Raw genomic sequence first — 23,063 nt, forward strand, 5'->3', positions numbered from 1 at the left:
TATAAATAAATAAAATTTAAAATGGAAAAAATGTTGTATATACTATCTTTTGATTTTTTGTGAATATTTGTGAGTATAATTATAGAAATTTGCCAACAACTTTCAGTGAGGCCGCACAACTTTGTATTTTATCACTAATGTATAACTAGCTGCTCAACATAATTTACCATAAATGGAAAATGTATCAGAAATGGTTCATTCATTAAACTAAGCTTCTTTCATTTACTTTATTAACCACACTCTCATGCTACCACACTAGTGAGTTTGTGTATGTTTTCCCATATTTGTGCAAATGAAAACTCCTCCACATCTCTGCCAGGCTCAGCCTAACAACAGGGTTCTGCTGCTCTAGGCACCTAAAGCCCATGCCCAAACCTGCAGCTAAGGCTCCAGAAAATGTTTCAAGAGGGAGAGAAGTAAGCTTCAAGAAACTACCTGTCATCCAGGTCTATCTGATAAGACCACTTCATGGGTCTACCTTCCCAGTACGGCTACCATCCATTCCACTAACCAGTGCTTTGGGAAAGTAAAGTAGGATTTTAGAAAGGGGTAGAGATTTTTGAGAAGGGAGATGTTTTGTTTATCGATAATTCAAATTTATAAATTACTGATCCCCTTGAACATGGCCTTCTTTCACTGGATTCGTGTTCCAGTGCATGGGAGGAGGGAATAAAATCAAACAGGGCTTTGATACTGTGAATTTTATATTTTGATGTCTTTCTGTGACAGTCAGCTTCAGTCACTGTAACAAGACATCTCAGATAATCAGCCTCTGAAAGAGCAAGCTTATTTTGGTTCACAGTTAAGAAACTTTGGTCTATGACTGATTAGTCTTGTTGCTATTGGATCTTGGGTAAGACAGTATGCCATGTCAGGGACACAAGCCAGAAAACCTGCTCACCCCTGCTAGGGAGCAGAGGAAGAGGCTGGTAGGCTGGTGTCTGGCAATCTTCCCCTACTCTCTCTCTCTCTCTCTTTGTACATGTGTGCCTGTATCTATCTGTGTGTGCACGTATGGAGGCCAGAGGTCAACAGTGAATATTTTCCACAGTCTCTTGTCACCTTGTTTTTTGAGACAGGGTTTCTCATTGAACCTGGAGTTTACTATTTCAGCTACCCTGGCTGGCCATCAAGCCTTTGGGATCTGCCGGTCTCTACCCTTCCCTCCACTGTAGGGGTTATATGTAGATAAATTTCTAAACAGTCTTATTAAATAAAAAACACAGAGCCAAATACAGGGGTGAAAGCCATAGAGATCAGAGGAATAGTGAGAGCCACCAGCTAACCTTAGCATCCCAAGAGTGCTTCTCCCTGTCTACCTTGCACCTTTATTGCCTTGCTGTTCTGCCTTCTCATTGGATCTTTACCCAGCCACCTCACTTCCTCGTCACTGCCTGTCTGTACAGACCTCCAGGTCTCTATGTTTGGTACTGGGATTAAAGGCGTGTGTCACCACACTTGGTTGTTCCCTAGTATGTCCTTGAGCACACAGAGACTATGCTTGCCATGTGATCGAATTAGGGGCATACTACCACTGCCTGATTTTTGTTTATGGCTGTCTATGTCCTCTGATCTCCAGGCAAACTTTATTTATTAACATACAAACAAAATATCACCACGTTTCAGCACAACTAAAACATAGCCACAGTTACGGGCATGTGTCACCATGCTCAGCTTTAACATGAGTGCTGGAGATCTGGATTCGGGTCTTACTGTTTGTACAGCAAGCACTTTAGGCCCTGAGCCATCTGCCTGGCCCATCATGACCCCTTTGCTCCCAGTAACTTAAGATACATTGTCATGTCATGCCTTTTGTCCTTGTGCAGAACATACTTTAAATCACAGTGTTGGTAAAAACAAGAGGGACTTTTTAATTCTAGAAAAAAAAATGGTAAATTCACTAGGAAATTATTAAAGTTACAAGCATGTGTGCAACTAACAACAAACCCAAAGACATATGGGCCAAATTTAATCAAATTGTAGAGAGGAATAGTCAGTTTGCCTTCAGTAACAACGTAACAGAGTAACAAGGAAAGAAGCTGGGGTGAGCAACAACCCAAGGCAGCTGCGTCTGACAGACCCATGCCGCAACTGAGCACATTTCTAAACCATGCCCAGCACATGCTCCGGGTAGACCAGCTCCTGGGCACACACAGTGGCTCAAGAGCATGATGGGACTGGGATGGGACATGAATGTTAAGTGCCCCACCCGACTGATGTGTCACCTGGGAGAATTTGGTGATGCTTACTTCTTCTGCACTGGTAGTTCTGGTTACACAGTAGGATTGACCCTTATCCATGGGGACCCTTCTGTGAGGCAGACCTGAACATGGTTGAGACTCCCAGCTGAGTGGAACCCATTTCTTTGCTTTCCAGTCCGTTTGTGTTTGCCTCCTGGTGGGCCAGGGCATTGTAATTGAATATTCATTTCACTCCAGTTCCTCTTGTTTGTTCCTCTGCTCACTCTTAGGTAGAAATCTGGAGTGCACAAGCAGCAAAAATTCCAAGAGGGAAAATAAAGACCAAAACTCCAAACCCAAGAGGCAAAAAAATATCTGTGGATAAAAGTGGCTATAGGAAGGTAATATTAAATTGTGCAAAAGCGAGTCTGGGGCTTCCTGGTGTCTTGTGACTGGGAAAGGCCACACCCACCCAGGTGAAGATTTGTGTACTGGCTGCAGGTGCCCGGGAAGCACTGGGTTCTCACAACACAGAAGAAAGTGCCGGAATCTGTGATCTGGGAGGAGGAAATGTACAGAGAGCTGTGATACTCCTTAATGACTGTCTTGGATGTCAGTCCACTCTGCTTTGCTGCAGAAGGATTGGAAAACAGGCTGACGAGGCGTCCCCCAGGACTTTGGTGAAACCACTGCATTTGGTTTGCAGTGGTGGAAAAATTGCACTGCAGCTCTGCACGCTCTCCCTCCTGCAGAACCAAGGACACAGGACTCTGCTTCACTTGTTGACCTTTCACCCCTGGTTAGAAACAGAGAAAGAGACACAGATGGGGTCACTGAGCATCCACAGAACCCTGAACACACCCCATGTCCTCTGAGAAGGTGGGAGCTCTGCAGGACTCCTGAGCTGCTTCCCCACCCTCCATGTGCTGACAGAATCCTCTCTGTCCCTGAATGTGGACAGCCAGACTCACAGCAAACCTGGGTGCACAGCAGCCCCAGCAGAGAGCACAGCAGCCTCTCCATGGTGCTTGTCTGGCTGCTGGAGACAGAAGCAAGGAACCAAGGCCTGGGCTGTGGTGTCAGGATGGCTGTTGAATGTCCCTCCTCCTGCAACCAGTCAGCTCCACCCAGGAACCCTGCCAGGCCAGACACTGCAGAGTTCCCTCCCAGCCTTCTGAGCCTGAGGCTCCTCCCAAACCAGACCTGCCTGAGAGTCTGGGTAGAGTGCAGTGAGGGGAAAGGAACATTTTGAGATGACCCCAGGTTTGTATGGAGTGTGAGAGCCTCTGGGGAGGAGGCACATTCAATGGCTGTAATAACTAGAACCTATAGATGGAACATGCACAAGAATCAGGCGTGTGTTCAGACTAAAGTCTTTACTGGTCTTTAAAATAATTCTGTGAAAGTCATTCTAGACATACAAGATAACTAGAATGGAAATGCTATAAAGTACACATCCAATGAGCCTTTAGCTTTTTAATATGAAAAATATGTGGATTGGAACATTCCTGGAATAACCACACTTTGTGGTAAAGGTTATTATTTTAATAAAGGAACCTGCTGAGGACAGAAGGTTGGTCAGCGCTACTTTGCTACACTGAAGAACTGGGACTTCTGATTTGTGATGCTCCTCAGCAGAGTGACCATATGTAACAACAAGCACTGCTAATTTCAAATGGTAGGAGAAAACACTTTGAATTTTCAACCTTAAAAACATGAGGACATAGTTATGTTTAACCCAATTTAAACATTAAACAAAGTGAATTGAAATATCATATGCTACCCTACTGATATAAATAAGAATGTGTTTATAAAAAATATGCATAAAGCTTGGCCCGAGCACATACTGTGGTCCTGCATTCAGGAGGCTGATGGAGGGTCTAAGATCCCAGGGCAGTTGTAAATAGTCTTTCTTATGTATATGATAAAAATAAATAATTACCCAAATAATTATAAATTGCAAGGTGTAGTTGGAAGTTTTCCCGTGTCCCAGCCTGCAGGCAGTTGGGACAAATCTCTCCCACTCACATTCCCCAAGTAAACACACAGATGCTTATATTAATTATAACTGCTTGGCCATTAGCTCAGGCTTATTACTGACTAATTCTTACATTTAAATTAACCCATAATTTTTATTTATGTTTAGCCATGTGGCTTGGCACCTTTTCTCAGTTCTGCCTTGTCATCTTGCTTCCTCTGTGTCTGGCTGGGGACTCCTCACTCAGCCCTTCTTCTTCCCAGAATTCTCCTATTTGCTCACCTATAGTTTCTGCCTGGCTACTGGCCAATATTTTATTAAATCAGTTTACAAGAGCATTGCCCCACAGCAGCAAGGGGGGAAAAATGGGACCAATTCAGATACAGTTTCTACATAGGACGTAGGTGGGATCTGAAGTCCCTTTATGCCTTTTGTTTTTCTACAAGTACATACTTGTTTAAAGCTTAAAAATATGTATTTGCTTTATGTGTATGTATATACTGTACGTGTATGTGCCTAAATATATGTATGTGCACCATAGCATGCAGCATAGAGGTCAGAAGAAGGCATCAGATGCCCTGGAACTGGAGTTATGTTCAGTTGTGGGCTGCCATATGTGTCTACTGCAAAAGCAGCCCCAAATAAGTACCCGATAAAACAATCCTTTTGGTTCTTACCTATGAACTTAAAAATGTGAGTTCTGGAGTATGATCCAATCCAATTCAGCCAATATAGTTAAGTGAGTCCTAGACCTGGAGGAATAAAAAATGAATTCAGCATCATTAATCATTACCCTCATTCAGAGAGCGTATGATGTTGAGTGTGGAGAAGAGTAATGTTTGTGTAAATTCAAAGCAGTTTTACCAATGTTATAATAAATGCATGCCACAAATACCACATGAGCACCAAGACAGAGACATTACTTCAAGCTTCATTCACAGGACTTGAACATAACCCAGTCATCAGTGGATGACATAATTCCGTGTGTCTTTCATGAAAATGACAAGGATACAGAAAAAACAGCCACAGAAATAACATTGGGTGGTCTTTGAGCACAAAGTCTTTATTTAATACAATAAGCAATATATAGACAGTACTAGTCTTGGTGCTGGGAAGAGTGCTACACACACACACACACACACACCACACCTACTCTACAGCCACGTTTCAGGTTCAAAACAATGTTCCTCTACATATCAAGATACCAGGTGCTTGCTCTGAAAACCTTATGAGTTTGCACATAAGGAATCTTGCAGGTTATTCTGGTATCTTAGTTAGTCTTTCTATTGTGGCGATAAACACCATAACCTAAAGCAACTTGGGGAGGAAAGGGTCTATTCATCTTACAACTTGTTTTCCATCATCCAGGGAAGTCAAAACAAAAACTTAGAGCAGAAACCTGAAGGCAGGAACTGATTTAGAGATCTTGGAGAAGTGCTGCTTACTGGCTTCCTCTCCATGTCTTACTCAGCCAGCTTCATAAACACTCAAGACCACCTGCCCAAGGGTGGCACTGTCCTGTGTGGGATGGGTCCACTCACATCAATCACTTCATTAAGAAAATGCTTCACAGGCTTGACCATAGGCCTATCTGGTGGGAACATTTTCTGAAATGAGGTCCCCTCTCCAAAATGATGATAGTTTGTGTCAAGTTGACATAGAACTAGCCAGCACACCCGGGAACTCTAATTTTGAATTTGAATTAGAATAAACTTTAGGGAAGAAAAAGAAAATATAACTAGGTAGCTCAAGCTTTCCTCTTAGGTGGCGTGGGTGCTATAGTTTCTTGCATCCATTTTCCCGTGGCTCTGAAGTTTTAACTTCTGCACCTATTTATAGCACAGGTAGGTGAACGCAAATCAGGACAGTATTCACAACAGTTGCTTAAGATCGCTTTTATGCATCGACTAACCCGCACAAAGAGATACCACAGGGCATGACAGTGTATACATGTAATCCCAAAACTTGGGAGGCTGGGACAGGAGGACTGCAGCAAGTTCAGGCCACTTCAGGCTACATTGTAGTGAATTCAAGATGCAGCCTCAGCTTCACAGAAAGACCCTATTGAAAAATAGTTATACTGATTATATATCTCAATGACCTAGAATTGAGTGTTTTGAATATGAACTTTCAATTTTCATTGAAAATGTTAATGTTTTGGTTTTTTGTAACTTTTCGTTCTGCCTTAATAGGTAATATTAAATATCTTGAATGAAACAAAATGCTGACTTGGGAAGTTTACATGAAAATAATTTTAGAGGTGGGGGAGATGACTCAGTAAGAGTGAAAGTAAGGAAATCTGGCTGCAAACCCCTAGCAGTCATGGCCTCACATGCCTGTAATCCCAGCACTGGGAGACAGAATCGGATGAGTCCCAGGAGGTTGCTATCCAGCCTGCTTGACCTAAATGGCATGCTGCTTGGGTTCATTAAGAGACTCTCGCTCAAAAAAGTGTGGAGAATAACTAAGGAAGACACTTGTTATCCTTCTCTGGCCTCCCCATGTGGGTGTTCACTAAAACACATACATGCACATCCAACACTCAGAAAGATTAATTTATGTTCGTGGCCCAGTCATTAATAAGAACCCACTGTAGATGGAGTAGGAAGAAAGAAGAATGGAAAATGTAGGTTCTTTCTTCTATTTTTACTGGAGTAGAAAAACCAGGTTAGCTGCAAAGACTGAAGTCCAAATGGGCTGTCCAAGAATGCTGCAAATGCTTGTGGTAAGTACTGTGGAAGATGGTGTAGGGAAGTAAAGGCTGCTAGGGAGCTGTCAATTGTTAATGGTTACTCAACAGAAATTAGAAAAATCTAACTTGAAGGGAGAAAGGGAAAGCGTCTGAAGGGCATAGATTGGAGATAAGGCCCCTGGAGTCAGTCCTCAGCATTCCCTAAATGGTGGAGTGAGAAGGGTAAAAGACAGAAAGCACAGCTCGTTCACACACCAGTCAACCCAAGGACTTCATGGGAGACGCTGGGGAGCCTTTATGTTTAAATAGAAATGTCTGTTCATTAGGCTCACTGTGTAAGGTCTTTTTGCTTTTGTAGTATGGGTTTTTATAAAGATGCCATTTACACACTGTTAGGACAGCCTAGACCAAGTTCTCCAGCTTCAGGCATTTCAGTGAGTGAGCAGGGATCTGTAGTGGGTAGCTGTTCCAGCTTTAGTCTGGAAGTGCTACCCCCATTGAGGCTTCGGTAATTGTTATGCCTACAAGGCAGGGCTGAGACAGGAGCCCTTAAGACCCAAGATCAGGATGTGCTGGCTATCTTGGTTCCTGAATCCTGGATGCTGGAGGTAGATTGAGCAGAGTTTTCCAGAGAACACCACTGGACTGTGCTATACCTTTTCCTGGACCCTACAACCTATCCCTTTATTTGTAAGTTACCCCACAAAATAAACCTCCCTTAACTATGTGGAGTTGCCTTAATACTACAACCTATAGGGATCCTTCTTTATCAGAAGACTCAGATGGCTGAAGTCAAGAGACAAGGCAGAATACTACGGAGATAATGCAGTTTGAAAAATAAGATGTGTAGTGATTATCTAAATTATTATATTATTAATAAAAAATGGGAGTCAAATATCAGGGTAAAAACATGATTGATCAGAGAAGCAACCAGTGACCTCCTCTTTCTCTCCTTCCTTGATCCAAAATGCCCGCCAATTTTTCATGCCACTCCCTGCTACTTATTGTGTCTCTCTACATGTTCTGGATCCTCCAAAACTTCTATGGCTAATTCAGGTAGGGTAGTAGCTAGCTCTGGCTTCTGATTCAAGGCTAACTTTATTGTCTTGAGTGTCAAAGTGTGATCAAAATATCCCACAACAAAGATGGTTTGTCGATTGTCCTGGGCTTCTTTGTTGCTTGAGGGATAAAATTAATAATGTAAAGCAAATCTCTGATTTGCCTTCAAATAACTCACAGACAACTTCATGCCAATTGGCCAATCACTGTGTCAAATGACTCTCTCTGTCTCTGTCTCTCTCTCTGTGTGTGTGTGTGTGTGTGTGTGTGTGTGTGTATGTGTGTATGTGTCCATACACTCAGCTGTGGGTATAGATGTTCTAGAAGTTAGCATTGGATGTCTCCCTCTATTGTTCTCCTTATTTGAGACATGCTGCAGGATGCAGAAATAGGAAGTAGGAATTCGGCTGACTGTGACAAAGCTACACCTGGAAGAAGCCAAGGGCCTTCCCAGGGGATAAAGCCAAGGCTTAAGGAGTCTTGGTGATACTGGCTTTTGAATATTAGCCGTTTCCTGCTATGAATTTCTCGTGTGCTATTGTAGCTTTTCCATTCCTAGAACAGTGTGTCTGATCATTCACTGGGTACAATCTCCCAATTACTATTGGGATATTTGGACAACCTTCCCCAACTGTGCTGACAGCAGTAACACAGCCAGACCCCTAATTTCTGTAATTATCATCATTAGCAACATCCAGCCAGGACCTTCTCCAGACAAAAGTATCTTATGTGGCATACTTCCCAGACTTTCTAGAACAGATTTAAGCATTCAGACTATCTGTTTGAGGCCTGGAAGATGTTCTAATTAAGCTTAACCTTCTTTCTACCAAATGCTCTGCTCTAGCTCAATTAACTCAGAACTAAAGGGTTTTCACTTACCAGGTATGTCAATCTGTGACTCAGGTTGCCTAGCTACCGAGTGCACTCCCCCACCCTGCCAGAAGACAACCACAGCTGAGACAGCTTGGACAGATAAGGGGCCAAAGGAAAAGAAAGCATTTTTATTTTCACTCATCACTGTGATTCCTAATACTTTACCTAACCACTTCTAAGAATATAGATTGAGTGCATAATTTCCCTTCTAACTGAATTTGGTCCTCAGTTGATTCTATTCCCCATCAGTCACTTCCCTTTGGGGTTGTAAATGAGAGCCGACAATTTCTTCTCTTTGTGGGGATCTTATTGTCCCTCCTTTTGACCCTGAGGGAATTCAAGCCTGGTGACCTTGCCTTAGCCAGCGCATTGCTATTGCATGGGTATGTAACTGTAAACCTTAGAGTGGAGAAGAGGACTAGATTGAAAAGAACAACATAGAAGATAGGGAAGAACAAGAGGAGGAAGAACCAGATGGAGGAGGACTATATGGGAAAGAGGAGATGGGAAAGAACTAGATGGGGAGGAATGAGAGAACTTAGAAGAATAAAGAGAGGAACTAAGATAGGAAAGAACTAGATTGATGAGAAACTAAATGGAGCAGAATTTGATGAAGGAATTATGATAGCACTTAGGGAACAGCATAAAAATGTAAAGAGAAATCAGGCAAGAAAGGAGCTAAGTAAGAGCAGAATAGAAGCCGTGTAGAGAGAGAGAATTAACTCAGAAGAATAAAGTGAATGGACTAAAGAGTTTCATGTACGTAGATTTATTTGAGAATCCCTCAGATTAACTTCCTCACCACTGGTAGCTTCACTTCTAGAACTCTGGGAAAAGGCTATTAGGGGCTGGACCCCAATAGTCTTCTTTAGAGACAGGGTCTCTGAACTTGGAACTTGCAGTTTGGGCTAAACTTGTCAGTGAGCTACAGTGGTCCATCTGTCTCTGCTCCCAGCACTTGGATTACAAGTTCTATCATGCTTGGCTTTTTAGATGTGTGCTGGGGATCAGATCCTCATTGTTCCAAGATGAGCACTTTACCCACTGGCCATTTTCCCATCCCCTCAAATGACATTGGAGCAATTAACTTCCTCCAGCATGTTAAGGCTTTTGTAGCCTAATTTGCTCTAAGATTTTAACTCTAGGATAAAAATGCTGTCATTCATGAATCAGAAACTTTCTTTGCAAAATAGAAAGCACACAGCCACTAAGAGCTGTCTCTGTAGGAGCTAAGCACGTTTTGGGATTCTACTTTCTCCAAACTGTTTGTCTTGACAGAACATACCAACTTTCTGAAAGCAACCAAGGTCCCTTATTCTGCATGTTTCAGGCAATTTTTGTTCATTTCTGCATTGTGTGACTCAGGGCAGAGGAGCACTCAGCTGTCCTGGTCTCATGATTGAAGTGTTTCCCCAGGTGGAAGGATTTTTGGTTCTTCCTATATCAGTCTGAAAGCTCTCTATGCCTGAGACAGACTGGCTTCCTGGTGTGAGCTTCAGAACACCCTGGAAACCCAGACAAAAAACATACAGGGATAAGGGATGAGCAGCTGCCCTTCAGCTCCAGAGCAGCTGCTGCAGATGCACAGATGCAGCCATCAGGCTGGGGCACCTCCCGGTGCATCTTTCTGTAGCATCAGTGCTGTGTGGAGCTACTCAGCCACTAGGAGGGTCTCTGTTCACCATGAAACAGCACAGTGTTCTTTCTGTGAATAGCAGACTAAAGCAGAGTGACACTGAGTAGTAGAGGCCCTTCAAGTCTCAGGATGCACAGCAAAATCATGGCATGCAAGTAACAAGGAAACAGACTTCTCCTTCCAGGATGATTTCCAGGAAATAGAATCCAATGACTAAGAGATCTGGACTCAGGTGGCTCTCTCATTAAAGAGGAATTGTTAGTCCTAAAATCTGCCAGAAAAACCAGTTCCATCATTTTGGCCAAATTTAAGTAAGCTTTTATTAAAAAATACTAAATACTGACTGAGATGGAATATGGCTAGGACCATCAACTGGAAACTTTCCAGGTAAGTGGCCTTGAGACACGTGTCAGCTGAGCTTATGTGGGCAAAACCCACGGGCCACTGTACTTTCCCACTGCTAGTTTCCAAGAACACAAATTCCCAGATTCCCAGGAAGTTACCTGGTCCTTGGGCAGGTACAGATTACAGTTGAATTTTGGGTCTAATAGAATGACAGAAGATTTACTTGTCCTCTTCAAGACAGTGAAGGGACCCTTAGGAAGAGGCACTTTCCTGATCATCTGCCTGCTTCTGGTTTGAGATACTTCTTGTCACAACCTAACAAACATCAGAACTTGCCTTTGAGTAGTAGTTCTGCCATTTCCTCCTATGCAATAGTACCCCCTAGGGGCCGAATAGAAAATTAAGGACAAGTTCCCAATTATATGGAATGCTCAACCATCCTTCCTGTCCTTCTCATGGTTGAATTTCAAAGCTTTATGAACAAGGCATCCCACCAGAGGTAATGGACTCCAGAAAGCCAGCTCATGCACCAGGAACAGATCCTGATCCCACTGCTGGGCTCCTCTGTCATGACCTGTCACTGCATGTGTGTGGGGGTTCACGTGAATTCGTGGAAAGAACACCCAGAGGCACTGGGTGGTGGCGGCGGTGCAGCACTAGGGAGGCAGAGCCAGGCAGATCTCTATGAGTTCAGAGCCAGCCTCATCTACAGAGTGAGATCCAGGTTAGGCACCAAAAACTACACGGAGAAACTGTGTCTCGAAAAACAAAAACAATCACAAGACTCAGAGGCACCTAGGAATGAATCTAGCCTTTCTTGGCTGCAGGGGGATCCAGTCTCTAAGGACTGAAACATTTGTATTTCGCCCAGGGCATTTTTATTTTTTTTCTGTATTTACAGTTTATCCAGTTGATTTCCATATGCTCAAAACAACCTGAATGAAGCCTCCAAAAATACAATGCCAAGTGCAAATTCCTCAATGCATCAGGTATTTCTGAGTTTCCTAAACCAAGTTTTTGCATAGGCTTTGTATCCCTGGGAGACAAGATTCACACAGAGTGACAAGAGAAACAAAAGGTAGCCAAAAAGCAAAAAACAGAAGATGGATTAGGGCTAGGTGCTAGCACTCTGGAGCCAGACCAGGTGTAGCCCAATGGGAATTCTCCTACACTCCTCAAAGAGACCAAGCTACACAACTGTCTCCTGTATGCAGAGGGCCTAGTCTGGCCACATGCAGGTTCTACAGCTGTGGGTCTAAAGTTAGCCTTGATGCAGGGGGGAGGGGCTTGGTCCTGCCTCAACTGAATGTACCAGGCTTTGCTGACTCCCCATGGGAGCCCTTACCCTTTTGAATTCAGCTGGGTCGGGGGTGGGGCTGAGAGGAGGGATGACAGGGGGATCTGTGGTTGGTATGCAGAATGAATACAAAATTTTCTTAAATTGAAAAATAAAATAAAGCTTTATGAGCATGTACAGGGGGAGGGTTTGTGTTTTGTAAATCTTTTGGATTATAATACATGTAAAGAAAAGAAGTATACAAATTATGGGTTGAAAATAGGCACACAGGAAGTTTTGGAAAAATAAATTCATAATAGATGACAAATTTTAAGAGACAATACAACAAACAGAATTCAGAAAGTCATGAAATATGTTATTATTTATTTTATTGGCATAATTTTATACTTCCTTTTTGTTTCCATAATTCCTCACTAGCTACTCATATGAGAACATATTTATAACATTTTCAATGGAGAGAAAAGACAGATGACACAGCTTTTCTATCTAACATCATTAATTTTTTATTTATGTTGCATTATGATAACATTATGTGTAATTTCAGAGATATAGTTACATTGGAGGAAAGTTTATAAAACATTTCATTACGTTTTGAGTATTCTTATGATGTAATAGGCCATAAGTATCATGAACACTCATTAATCACTTGATTAACTCTTTATGTGTTTCCCATTGTTGTGTAACACATCATCACAAATTCAGAAACTTATAAAAACATCTATGTATTGCTCTGCAATTTCTGTAGGTCAGAAGTCTGGCAAAAACTGAACTAGGTCTCACAAAGCTACAGTGTCTTTAGGGCTCACAAATCACTGGACATGATGTTGAACAACCATCTTTGGGGGTCATCTTTGGGGAAAACTGACTCTTACTTTCTCAGCAGTTATGAATTGCCTTTAGCTCTTCATCTAGGAGTGGGGCCTCATGAGCTTTTCCTCATCCATTCTGGATGTCAACAGGTGTCATTTTTCGGGTATAGTTTAGCCAACTATATTGTTGAGAAATCATGGGTGCAGGTTCCTTGTCTCATATAGAAGATATAATCTCTCAGCGGATGCTGTGGTATTCTAATGCTTACCTTCTTTCCAGCCCCTCTTCAACGATGTTCCTTGAGCATTAGGTGCAGGGTTTATGATGTAGATTCATCAACTGGGACTGGGGACTCCACGGTCAGTTGTTCTCTTCATTTTGACCAAGTATGGATTTCTGTGATGGTCTTCATCTTTTGCAAAAAGAAGCTTCCTTGATGAGAGGTCCATCAATGTAGTGAGAGCTACATTTTCTGTGTGCATAAGGATAAGTAGTAACAATGCAGTTAGAGATCATACTGGTTTGCTCTTCTAGACTTCATGTGCCTAACCAGCCCCTGGTAGTTACTAGGTTTATAGCTCTGGTCATGAGTTCCTTCTCACTGAGTGAGTCATAAATCTGCTTAGATAGCTGGTGAGGTTGGTTACTGCCAAGAAGTAAGTGGCACTATTGCACTTTTGGGGATATTTTTCTTTACTGGTCATTGTGCTCTGTAGGCTTCACATCAGGATAGAACTGTTAATTAATACGTTAATAAAAGGAAATATATATTGCCTTATAAGGATTTCAAACTTCATATTTTGGGTTAACCCACTTTTTATTAAAAACAATATTGCCTGTAAATCTTGGAATTTATTAAAACGTTAATACTTGACACAAAGCAGAGTTGTATTAATTGAGTTTGGGAACATGTGTTAGGTATGCATTAGTGTCAAAATGTTTAGCTGATGATTTATGATTATGGCTATTATTCCATAATATATTTCATATCCTTCTTACATACATATATGTATGTTTGTGTATATTTGTATGCATGCTGTGCATGTTTGTGCACATGTGTTAAGGTGTACATATGTATGTGTTTCTTATGCAAATTTTGCATTCACCACTAGTCACAGCCTTTTTATATGGGCTCAAACTCAGAAGTTCATACTTACTGACTGAGAACGCTAGTCTCAGAGCTCTTATTATTTGATTTTCTTTGAGATAGGGTCAAAGAAAATCAAATAGTATGACTAGCCTGTTGTGGGATGTTCTGATTTTGTGAATGTGTTGCTCTGATTGGTTGATAAATAAAATGCTGATTGGCCAGTAGCCAGGCAGGAAGTATAGGCAGGATAAGCAGACAAGGAAAATTCTGGGAAGAAGAAGGCTGAGTCTGTAGATGCCAGCTTGCTGTCCAGGTAGCAACATGTAACGACACACAGGTAAAGCCACAGAACACATGGCAACATATAGATTAACAGAAATGACTGAGTTTAAATGTAAGAGCTAGTCAGTGGTAGGCCTGAACTAATGGCCAAGCAGTTTTAATCAATATAAGCTTCTGAGTGATTATTTTATAAGCAGATGTGGTGCTGGGCAGGACCAGAGAAAACTTTCAGCTACATTAGCCTAGAGCTTACTATGTAGACCGGCTGGCCATCCTCCTGTTTGTGCCTTCTGAGTGCTGGAATTAAAGGATTGCCACCATGTCTATCTCAGTTCATGTTGTTTAGGATAAGCTTAGAGTTATATAATGATAAAATAAAAGGAGAATGGAGGTTTTTCATATGGAATGAATTCTCAGAATTGGATGATATAATGGCTAATCTTGTATCAACTTGATTAGATTAAAGGATGCCTAGATAGCTGTAAAAACATTGTTTTATATTATGTCTGTGAGTATTTCTGGAAGAAATTAACATAAGAATCAGTGAGTTGCACAATGTGGGTAGACATTATATAAGCCATAGAGGACTGAGTAGAAAAAAATGATGAAGGAAAGATAACTATTATCTCAGGTAGACATGGGTTATCTGTCATCTGTACTATCTTTGGATATGAGTGCTCTGGGTTCATGGGTCGTTGGATGACAATTTAACCTACCAACTTTCCTGTGTGACCAGCTTGTGGATGGTATATTATGAGGCTTCTCAGCCTCTAAAATCTTAAGAGTCAAATCTGTCTACATATTACTAATATGTCTTATGGTTCTGTGTTTCTGGATAATTCTAGACAATAGAATATTTCTAATGCATGAAACTCTTAGCTTATCATGGAAAAGACTTGCTCATGAATCTTGTAATTATTCATAGACTTAAGAAGCATGTTTGTCCATATTAGTGAACACTTAATTTTGAATGTATTTCTACAAATATATTCTAAATACATCTACATGAGAATACAACATGTATATGTTCTTATATAGATGCACAAACATTCTAATAATACACTCTGATAGACTTTAAAGTTTATATGTTATGTTAGAATTTGTATACTCTTTGTTTATATATATATATATATATGTGTGTGTGTGTGTGTGTGTGTGTGTACTCATACATTTATTATATATCATTATCTTGCTGTGGAATAATCCTTTTGTATATTGTGAAGATTTGTCACTTGAATAAAAAGCTGATTGGCTTTAGTCAGGCAGGAATTATAGGCAGGACAACCAAACTAGGAAAATGATAGGAAGAAGAAGGGTGGAGTCAGGAGAGATGTCAGCAGATGCAGTGGAAGCAGATGTGTAGAAAATGAGGTAACAATCCAGGAGCCATGTGGCAGAGCGTAGATAAGGAATATTGGTTGATTTAAGGTATAAAAGTTAGCTAGTAACAAGCCTGAGCTATTGGCTGATCATTTGTAATTAATATTAAGCCTCTGAGTGATTATTTGAGAGCAGCTGCAGAACAGGAAAACTACACCTACAGATGATGTTTCAACGTGGGGCTGGGATTTCCATATAAGACCCAACAAAGCTTAAAAAAGGATTCTAAACACAGAAAAACCAGTCAAACTCAGCTTCTTGGTAACCAGTTTTTCTCTGGTAGGCTCTGTGCGCTGGTAGTGAGCAGAGGTGCAGCTCCTTTAAGAGACAGCTTCCTGGCTCAGTGCTAGTGACAAAGACAAGCAGCTCTTTTGAGAAGCCCTGCTGCCAAACACTTAAATGGTGTTTATGAGTGGTGGGTGACATGTTGCTCAATGATGGTGTAGACCCAGAAACTTCCTGGAGTTGGGGTGGTAAATATGGCTCCCAGAGCTTGTGGTAGACGTACATCCACCATGAGACTAGGCTCTCAGGGAACCACTGGGAATGAGCCAGCCTGAAACATTACATGATCTAAGTTACATACAGCTTAAATTTTGTTCATGCAGACAGAAAAGGATTACAGATATGCAGTAAAGACAGATTCAGATGGAAAAAATTCTAAATGAGTTACAGTGTGTTTAAAAATATACATAGGCTTGGGAGAGAAAAGAGAAGGTATAAACAGTCATAAAAGAGAAATATATAGTTTTAAAATAATAAAGTCCTTAAAAAGGGACTAAAGTAATATAAAAGAAATAAGCCACATAAAGATGGAAAATACACAGAGAGTCTGGATCCTGTATGTTATTGTATTGTCTTTTGAATTTTTTGGGATGCTAAGAGACACTGGATTATAAAACCTGTTAGATTCAACCAACCTATGTACTTTAAAAATATCTTGACTTTAAAATTCAAGTCAAAAGATGTGTTACTTTGGGAAAGAGGTTATGCTTTTATTTCCACAGGAAATGAGAGGTTGTCGATTCATTCTGGGTTAAAGAAAATCAGATTTAATCAAGGAAGACCCCCTGAAAATCCTGGCTACAAACATAAAAAAAAAAAACCCTAAAAAAACATACAAGACCTGTGATGCATAGTTTACCTACTCAAACACATAACAAAAACCATCTTTAATTGACTTGTGTACAATGCACAATCTATACTTGTACTAATACAGATAGGTATGTTACCTTTAAAAGTTTATATATTGTCAGAGCAAGGGGACCAGACACCAATGAAAATGATGGCCCAGGTGATCTATCCTCCAGAAAAGCTTCCAGGCTGCTGACTGAGATGATCCAGTCTCACAGACTACTATAGCCAAGACTTTCTCAAGGTTACCTAAAAGATGTCAATACTCCCATTCAATAGTAAGTAGTCTAGAGAACTAGGCCCATACTCCTAAAAGATGGGTTAGGGATATTTATTATCATTTAAGGGGGGTTGGTTATATATAACAAGTTGTTATCGGTAATGGTCAGATGTAGCTGAAAAGTTTCTCTTCGGGTCCTGCCAAGTCCCCACAGTCCCACATCCCACTTATAAAATAATCACTCAGAAGCTTATATTAATTAAAATTGCTCAGACATTAGCTTAGGCCTACCACTGACTAGCTCTTACATTTAAACTAACCTGTATTTCTTATTTATGTTTAGCCAGGTGGTTTGGTACCTTTTCTCTGTTCTGCCTTCACATCTTGCTTCCTCTGTGTCTGGCTGGTGACTCCTGACTCAGCCTTCCTCTTCCCCGAATTCTCTTCTCTGCCTATCCCACCTATACTTCCTGCCTGGCTACTGGCCAGTCAGCACTTTATTTATTAATCAATCAGAGCAGCATATAGAGAGATATCCATGGCAGTCAGAAAAAAAGCTGAACAAAGGAGATTAGATTAAAGGACCTCTTTCTGAAAAGAAAAAAGGGGGGGCATATTAAAATGATAGGATAAAAGGGTAGATTATTGAATCTACTTTTAAAACAAAAAAACAACTACTAGTCTTAAATATTTTACATCAGTATGGCTTTTGTATGTTTATACAAATTTAAAGTTAATTTTGTTATATTGTATGTATGTTTCTACTCTTGTTTGTGTTATTGTGCTTATGCAATTCATTTTAAAGTGTAATGTGTAATTAGAAAATACAGATATTTATACTAGTCATCTATTATAGTCATCTATACTCGTCAAACTTAAAGTCATGTTAGATATGTTTTCAAGGTCATAAACACATATTTGGCTGTATAGACATATTGTCTTCAAATGCTTCAAAGATGTACATAATATGGCATTTAAAATGTTTTAATAACATAAGGTTTTTCATGACAGTGAAACATATCTGCTCCTGGCAACACCAATCTACTTCAAAGAATATGATGGGCATTGAAAAAAACTTTGTATGGAATTTTTTTTTTCTCTATGGTAGAAGCTAGCCACGTGGGCAAAGAAACTGTCCTTGTCTCAGTTGCTAACAGATACTATCCAAACTGGACCATCAGGATGTAAAAATGTTGACTGCTGAATTTTGCCGAAATAAGGTAGAACAGCCCTTCAAAATTCCCTGCTTCACAGGAAAGTCTGTCAGACATGCTAGACCTGTATATCAGACATGCTAGACCTGTAGGCCAGAGTTGGATGTCCCAACATAACAGAGGAACTTTGGATAACTCTCCAGGCAGCCTGATGTTCCTGTCATTAGGTAGCATTTCACCCTAATGGAGGCTTTGATGGCATTGCAGACTAGTTATAGTTTTCCTTAGTTATGATAGAAGGTAAATTAGGTACAAAACTTTGGAGTTACAAAGATATGATAAATAGTAGATTATCTTCTCTAATTTTGTCAAATACAAATGGACTGGATATTGCAATTGTAATTCTTAACTGTTTTTGTTGTATATAATTTTAGTATGTTAAAGTTAAAATCTTCCTTTTTAATTAGACAAAAAGAAGAAAATGCTGTGGAATAATCCGTATGTTTACTGTGAAGATTTGTCACTTGGATTGGTTTAATAAAAAGCTGATTGACTAGTAGCCAGGCAGGAATTATAGGTGGGACAACCAAACTAGGAGAATGATGGGCAGAAGAAGGGCAGTGTCAGAAGAGTCACCATCCAGATACAGAGGGAGCAAGAGATGAATGTGCCATGCTAATAAAGATACTGCCATGTGGTAAAACATAAATAAGGAATATGAGTTAATTTAAAATGTAAGCTAGTTAGTAATAAGCCTGAGCTATTTGCTGAGCATTTGCAATTGATATTAAGCCTCTGAGTGATTATATGAGAGTGACTGCAGGACAGGAAAACTCTGCCTACATTATCTAAATCAATATTAATGATACATACATTACTCAAGTATCTATGTATTTATATATATTATATATACACATATACACATAACATTGGAAAATGACATTAAAATATCCACTTCCTTTAAATAAATAAAAAGTATGATAAAATATCTACTTCTTGAAATTCTCAAATGAGAATAGAAGAAATATCAGAATATCAGAAGAAAATGACAATAAAGAGAAGACACACTTATATAGATACACAGCTATTTGGAATGCAGCCTATGAAAAGTCCTTGAAAACTACAGAGTAGATGTGGATAAGACAGAGATTATAGAACTGCACATCATTAGAATTTTGAATCATAGTAGAAGACATCCTCTGGGCAAGTGAGTGAGGAAGTTAAGAGTCAGGATCATAGCAGAAGCCAAATCAAGCACAACAGTCCTTGTAAATGTGCTTGCAAATACATGGTTTGCAAAAACAAAATGCTGAGATAACCTGTGTGAGCTACAGCAGGACTTCACCTTCACCTCCAGTTCCTTGTGTAGTCCTGAGCAGAGTAGGTATGTTCATATGGGAATAGAAAAACATTCGGGGGTGGGGGCATGTATGTAGAAGGCTGGGAGTAGGATTCTTTCTGAGCCTCAGGAAATGGTGACAGAACAGGCAGACACTGCCTAGTAACCACAAAAAGTCATTATACTATTCAGTCAGAGGGAGCAAGGGGTGAAGATAAGATGGTGGGATGCTGGAGCTGTGACAAAAAGATCTTCCTCACATGTTCCATAGTCAAGAAGGATGTGGCTAACATCAGGACCACCAGAGCTGAATACCCAATGGAAGAAGAAACTCTTAGCTTCCCTCCTTCACTACTCTCTCCAGGTTCTATGCAGAGTCTGACTCTAGTAAGATTATGAAAGGGATGGACTTGGATGATGCTGTTCATGAGGGTTACATCATTATGTGTTAGGGTAGCACAGTTAAGGAGGAACAACAGACTTGGGGGAAAGAATAAAACCCAAAATAATCTGCAAAAAAGGGTGGAGACTCAAACTCTGTATTTCCTCATTCTTATCATAGTGGGTTCCTTAATGCATCACTCAGTTGAACTCATGAGGCCAATGATAAGAACACAAGCTAATATTTTTGTTGACTCAGAAACAGGGTTTGTTGTTCCATTTGGCTCCTTCATCACTAGACACTACGTTTATCTTACTGCTTTGTGTACATGCAGACAACCTTTTTCTCTAATGAGAGGAATTCTTATGTTCACACTATCTTTCTTGGACAGCAAAGAAAATATAGACTGCTGTTGTATTTTAGCTTAATGTTTTGTTTAAACCTGGGGTTGATCAAAATCCTGCTCTTTCTTCCTTGTTCAGAATAATCAGAGAATCCAAGTACAAGTTAAGGTAAGATACTACATCAGACAAGGTCAAGGTCAAGGTCAGATGATGGCAGGGAAGAATTGCCATGAAGAGGAAAGATTTCCTAGACATGGCATTTCCTAAATGAGATTGTATCCTCATGCAGCATGTAGTGAGGACATGGAAGGATTGACTCTCAGAACCTCACTGTGAGTCTTCTCACATCTCAGCCTCTTAAGCAGCCTTATGAAATGAAGGTTGGTGGGAGTTAGGGTGAACTCTGCAACATGAACCAAGACGAGCCTCACTTGTGATGCCTAAAGTAGATTCATAGATAAAATATTGTATTCTTTATTTGGGTCATAATTGCATGAGAGAGGAACACAAAATCCATGAGGGTTTTCAAAAGCTGGTTTTGTAATGTTTCTTGGTGATGATTAATTGTAATCAGGGTTCCCCGGACATGTTTGTGGTGAGAACTCTTGCACTTCAAAGGGCTGAGCAGCCTTAACACTACTGAGAGAAGGCACACAGCCCTCCCTCACAGGCCACTCCCCACAGCCTCCTGCACTCTGGGTTTGTGTGCAGCTTTCTCTGCAATCTCTTTCACTGTGTCCCTCACACAACAGTAGTACAGGGCAGAGTCCGCCAGCTGCACTGAGGACTTCTGCAGGTGGAAGGAGCTGCTGCTCTTCTGGAGAGTGGCCTGGAACCCTTGGTGCTCTGTCCTCCTGTTGTCTGTGGAGCTCTTCAGGAGTAGCCGAGGGGCCTCGTTGAGATATTGTACGTACCATAAAAGCAGAGGCTCTAAATAAAAGGTCTGATAGGTGCAGTTCAGGAGCAGAGGTGCCCCCACTGTGAGAGTGACTGGACCTTCTGTCTGAGCTATGGAATCTCCAGCGCTCTTCTCTAGAAATAAATAAGATGGCTTTGTTATAGGGTACGAAGGATGGATAAAGGTCGTTTTAACTTTAGGAAAAATGAACTGTCATTAATACTCAGAAGAAAGTGTTACTTACTGAACATTAAGAGGATCACGTTAGTAGAGCAGATGACAGAAAACATGCTGGTAGATGGAAATGATTCTTGCTTTTTGCAGTATACTCTATTTTACAGGGCTGGGCTCCAGAAAGGTTTTCTAGACCCTGTCCTCTCATAGGCAAGAAACTCTGTAAAATAGGAGTCCTTTGTGTGTGTCTGACTGAAAAAGGAAATAGGCGTGTTCAACTAGGATGCCCCCAATGAAAATGAAACCACATCTGGAACAGGGTGATCTCTGGTGGTTTCTATGCAAACTGCACCAAAGCCTTGTCTTTAATTCTACAGTAGACACTATCAACAGGTGGTATGTCCTAAAACTCCTAATGGGTGACTGAAACCAAATGTAGTATATGCTGTTTTTATAAACACACACACACACACACACACACACACACACGCACGCACGCACGCACGCACGCACGCACGCACACACGCATGCACACGCACGAGCAATGATTTATCATTATCTGTATGATAGGATTAGAGGACACTTTAATTTTCCATTTTATATTTTACTTCCTTTGCTTAATATTTTCTGATAAGAAACAATAAATAGTGATTAAAAGTTAAGAGCCTCTCCATCGAGATGAGCAGAGTATTCTCTGCTAATGACACTGAGTTCCTTTGATGGAGAGAGTGGATCTAAATGGAACCTGAAAGATGGTTCTTGAAGCCTCCACACCTGAGAATTCACTTTCATCTCGAGTTAATAAAAAAATATTCTAAAACTCATTGTATCTTTTGGAAACAGAATTCAGGGTATTTAAAAATGTCCCACTCTTAATATAATTCAGAAATATCTTCATCTCAAAGGTGGAAAAATGTTTGTCTTTTTGGTCTCAGGTTTGTGTGCAGACAACAGGTGCCTGGGGAGCACTGTGCACTTGCTGCACAGAAGTATGTGGCTGAGTCCTCAGGATGGGCAGCTGTGAAGTTCAGGGAGAGTTGTTTGTCCTTCTTCTTCAGGAGGACAATCAGTCCTTGTTCTTCTTTTTTGTCCACACTTGAAGGAACATTTATAAGGAGCTGTAGACCTGCCCCAGGCTCCTGCTTGTACCAGTAGAAGTAATAATTAGTGTCTGTGTAGGTACAGTTGATAATAGCGCTGTCTCCCTCCTGGACACTCAGGAGAGAAGGCTGCTGCTCCAGCTGCTCTCCTCTGCTCACACCTGTGCAAAAGGAAACATCAGGAAGGCCGTCAGGCCACCGTTCCCCAGACTTTGCTTTTCTTCCTGGGATGACTATGGGCAATCTGGAGGAACCTGTCCACCCCTCAGACTGACAATGAACATTGCCAAATGCCTTGTTTCCCAAAAGCTCTCACTCACAGTTCAGCTGCAGCCACAAGCACAGGTACAAAGGTCCAGTCAATGTCTTCATTGCTCTCCCTGGGGACTGTGGTTTTCACCAGGCCAGATGCTTCTGTGATCAGCTCTCCTCCTCTGTCCTCCACAGCACTGCAGCTTCTTCAGTTGTCTGCACAGATGGCTGCTGACTGCAGCTGCTCTTTCAGAAGTCTAAGTCCTTTTGTAAGTTTGCAGCAGTGGTGATGCTCTGCCACCTGGTGGACAGATCCTACCTGCTGTACCCTCCAATCCTCCTTTTTACTATTACATTTTTTTTCATGTGCTTACTTTAAAGCCTTTAGTCAATATTACACTTTAGAAAACAGACTGTAGAATTGTTAAGTATTCAGGTATTATC

General features: G+C 40.9%; 3 gene segments (V, D, J or C); all 3 read right to left on the bottom strand.

Annotated features, from left to right (window-relative positions):
• Positions 1 to 1,428: 1,428 nt before the first annotated feature.
• On the bottom strand, positions 1,429 to 3,340 carry LOC114684585. The segment is given in 2 exon segments: positions 1,429 to 2,976; positions 3,152 to 3,340. Coding segments are annotated over 2 exon segments (441 nt in total).
• Positions 3,341 to 20,859: 17,519 nt separating this feature from the next.
• On the bottom strand, positions 20,860 to 21,473 carry LOC119088450. The segment is given in 2 exon segments: positions 20,860 to 21,227; positions 21,338 to 21,473. Coding segments are annotated over 2 exon segments (414 nt in total).
• A 649-nt stretch (positions 21,474 to 22,122) lies between these two features.
• Positions 22,123 to 22,844, bottom strand: LOC119088532. The segment is given in 2 exon segments: positions 22,123 to 22,528; positions 22,688 to 22,844. Coding segments are annotated over 2 exon segments (414 nt in total).
• Positions 22,845 to 23,063: the final 219 nt, after the last annotated feature.

Source organism: Peromyscus leucopus, chromosome 9, assembly GCF_004664715.2.
Source record: "Peromyscus leucopus breed LL Stock chromosome 9, UCI_PerLeu_2.1, whole genome shotgun sequence".
Lineage (NCBI taxonomy): Eukaryota > Metazoa > Chordata > Mammalia > Rodentia > Cricetidae > Peromyscus > Peromyscus leucopus.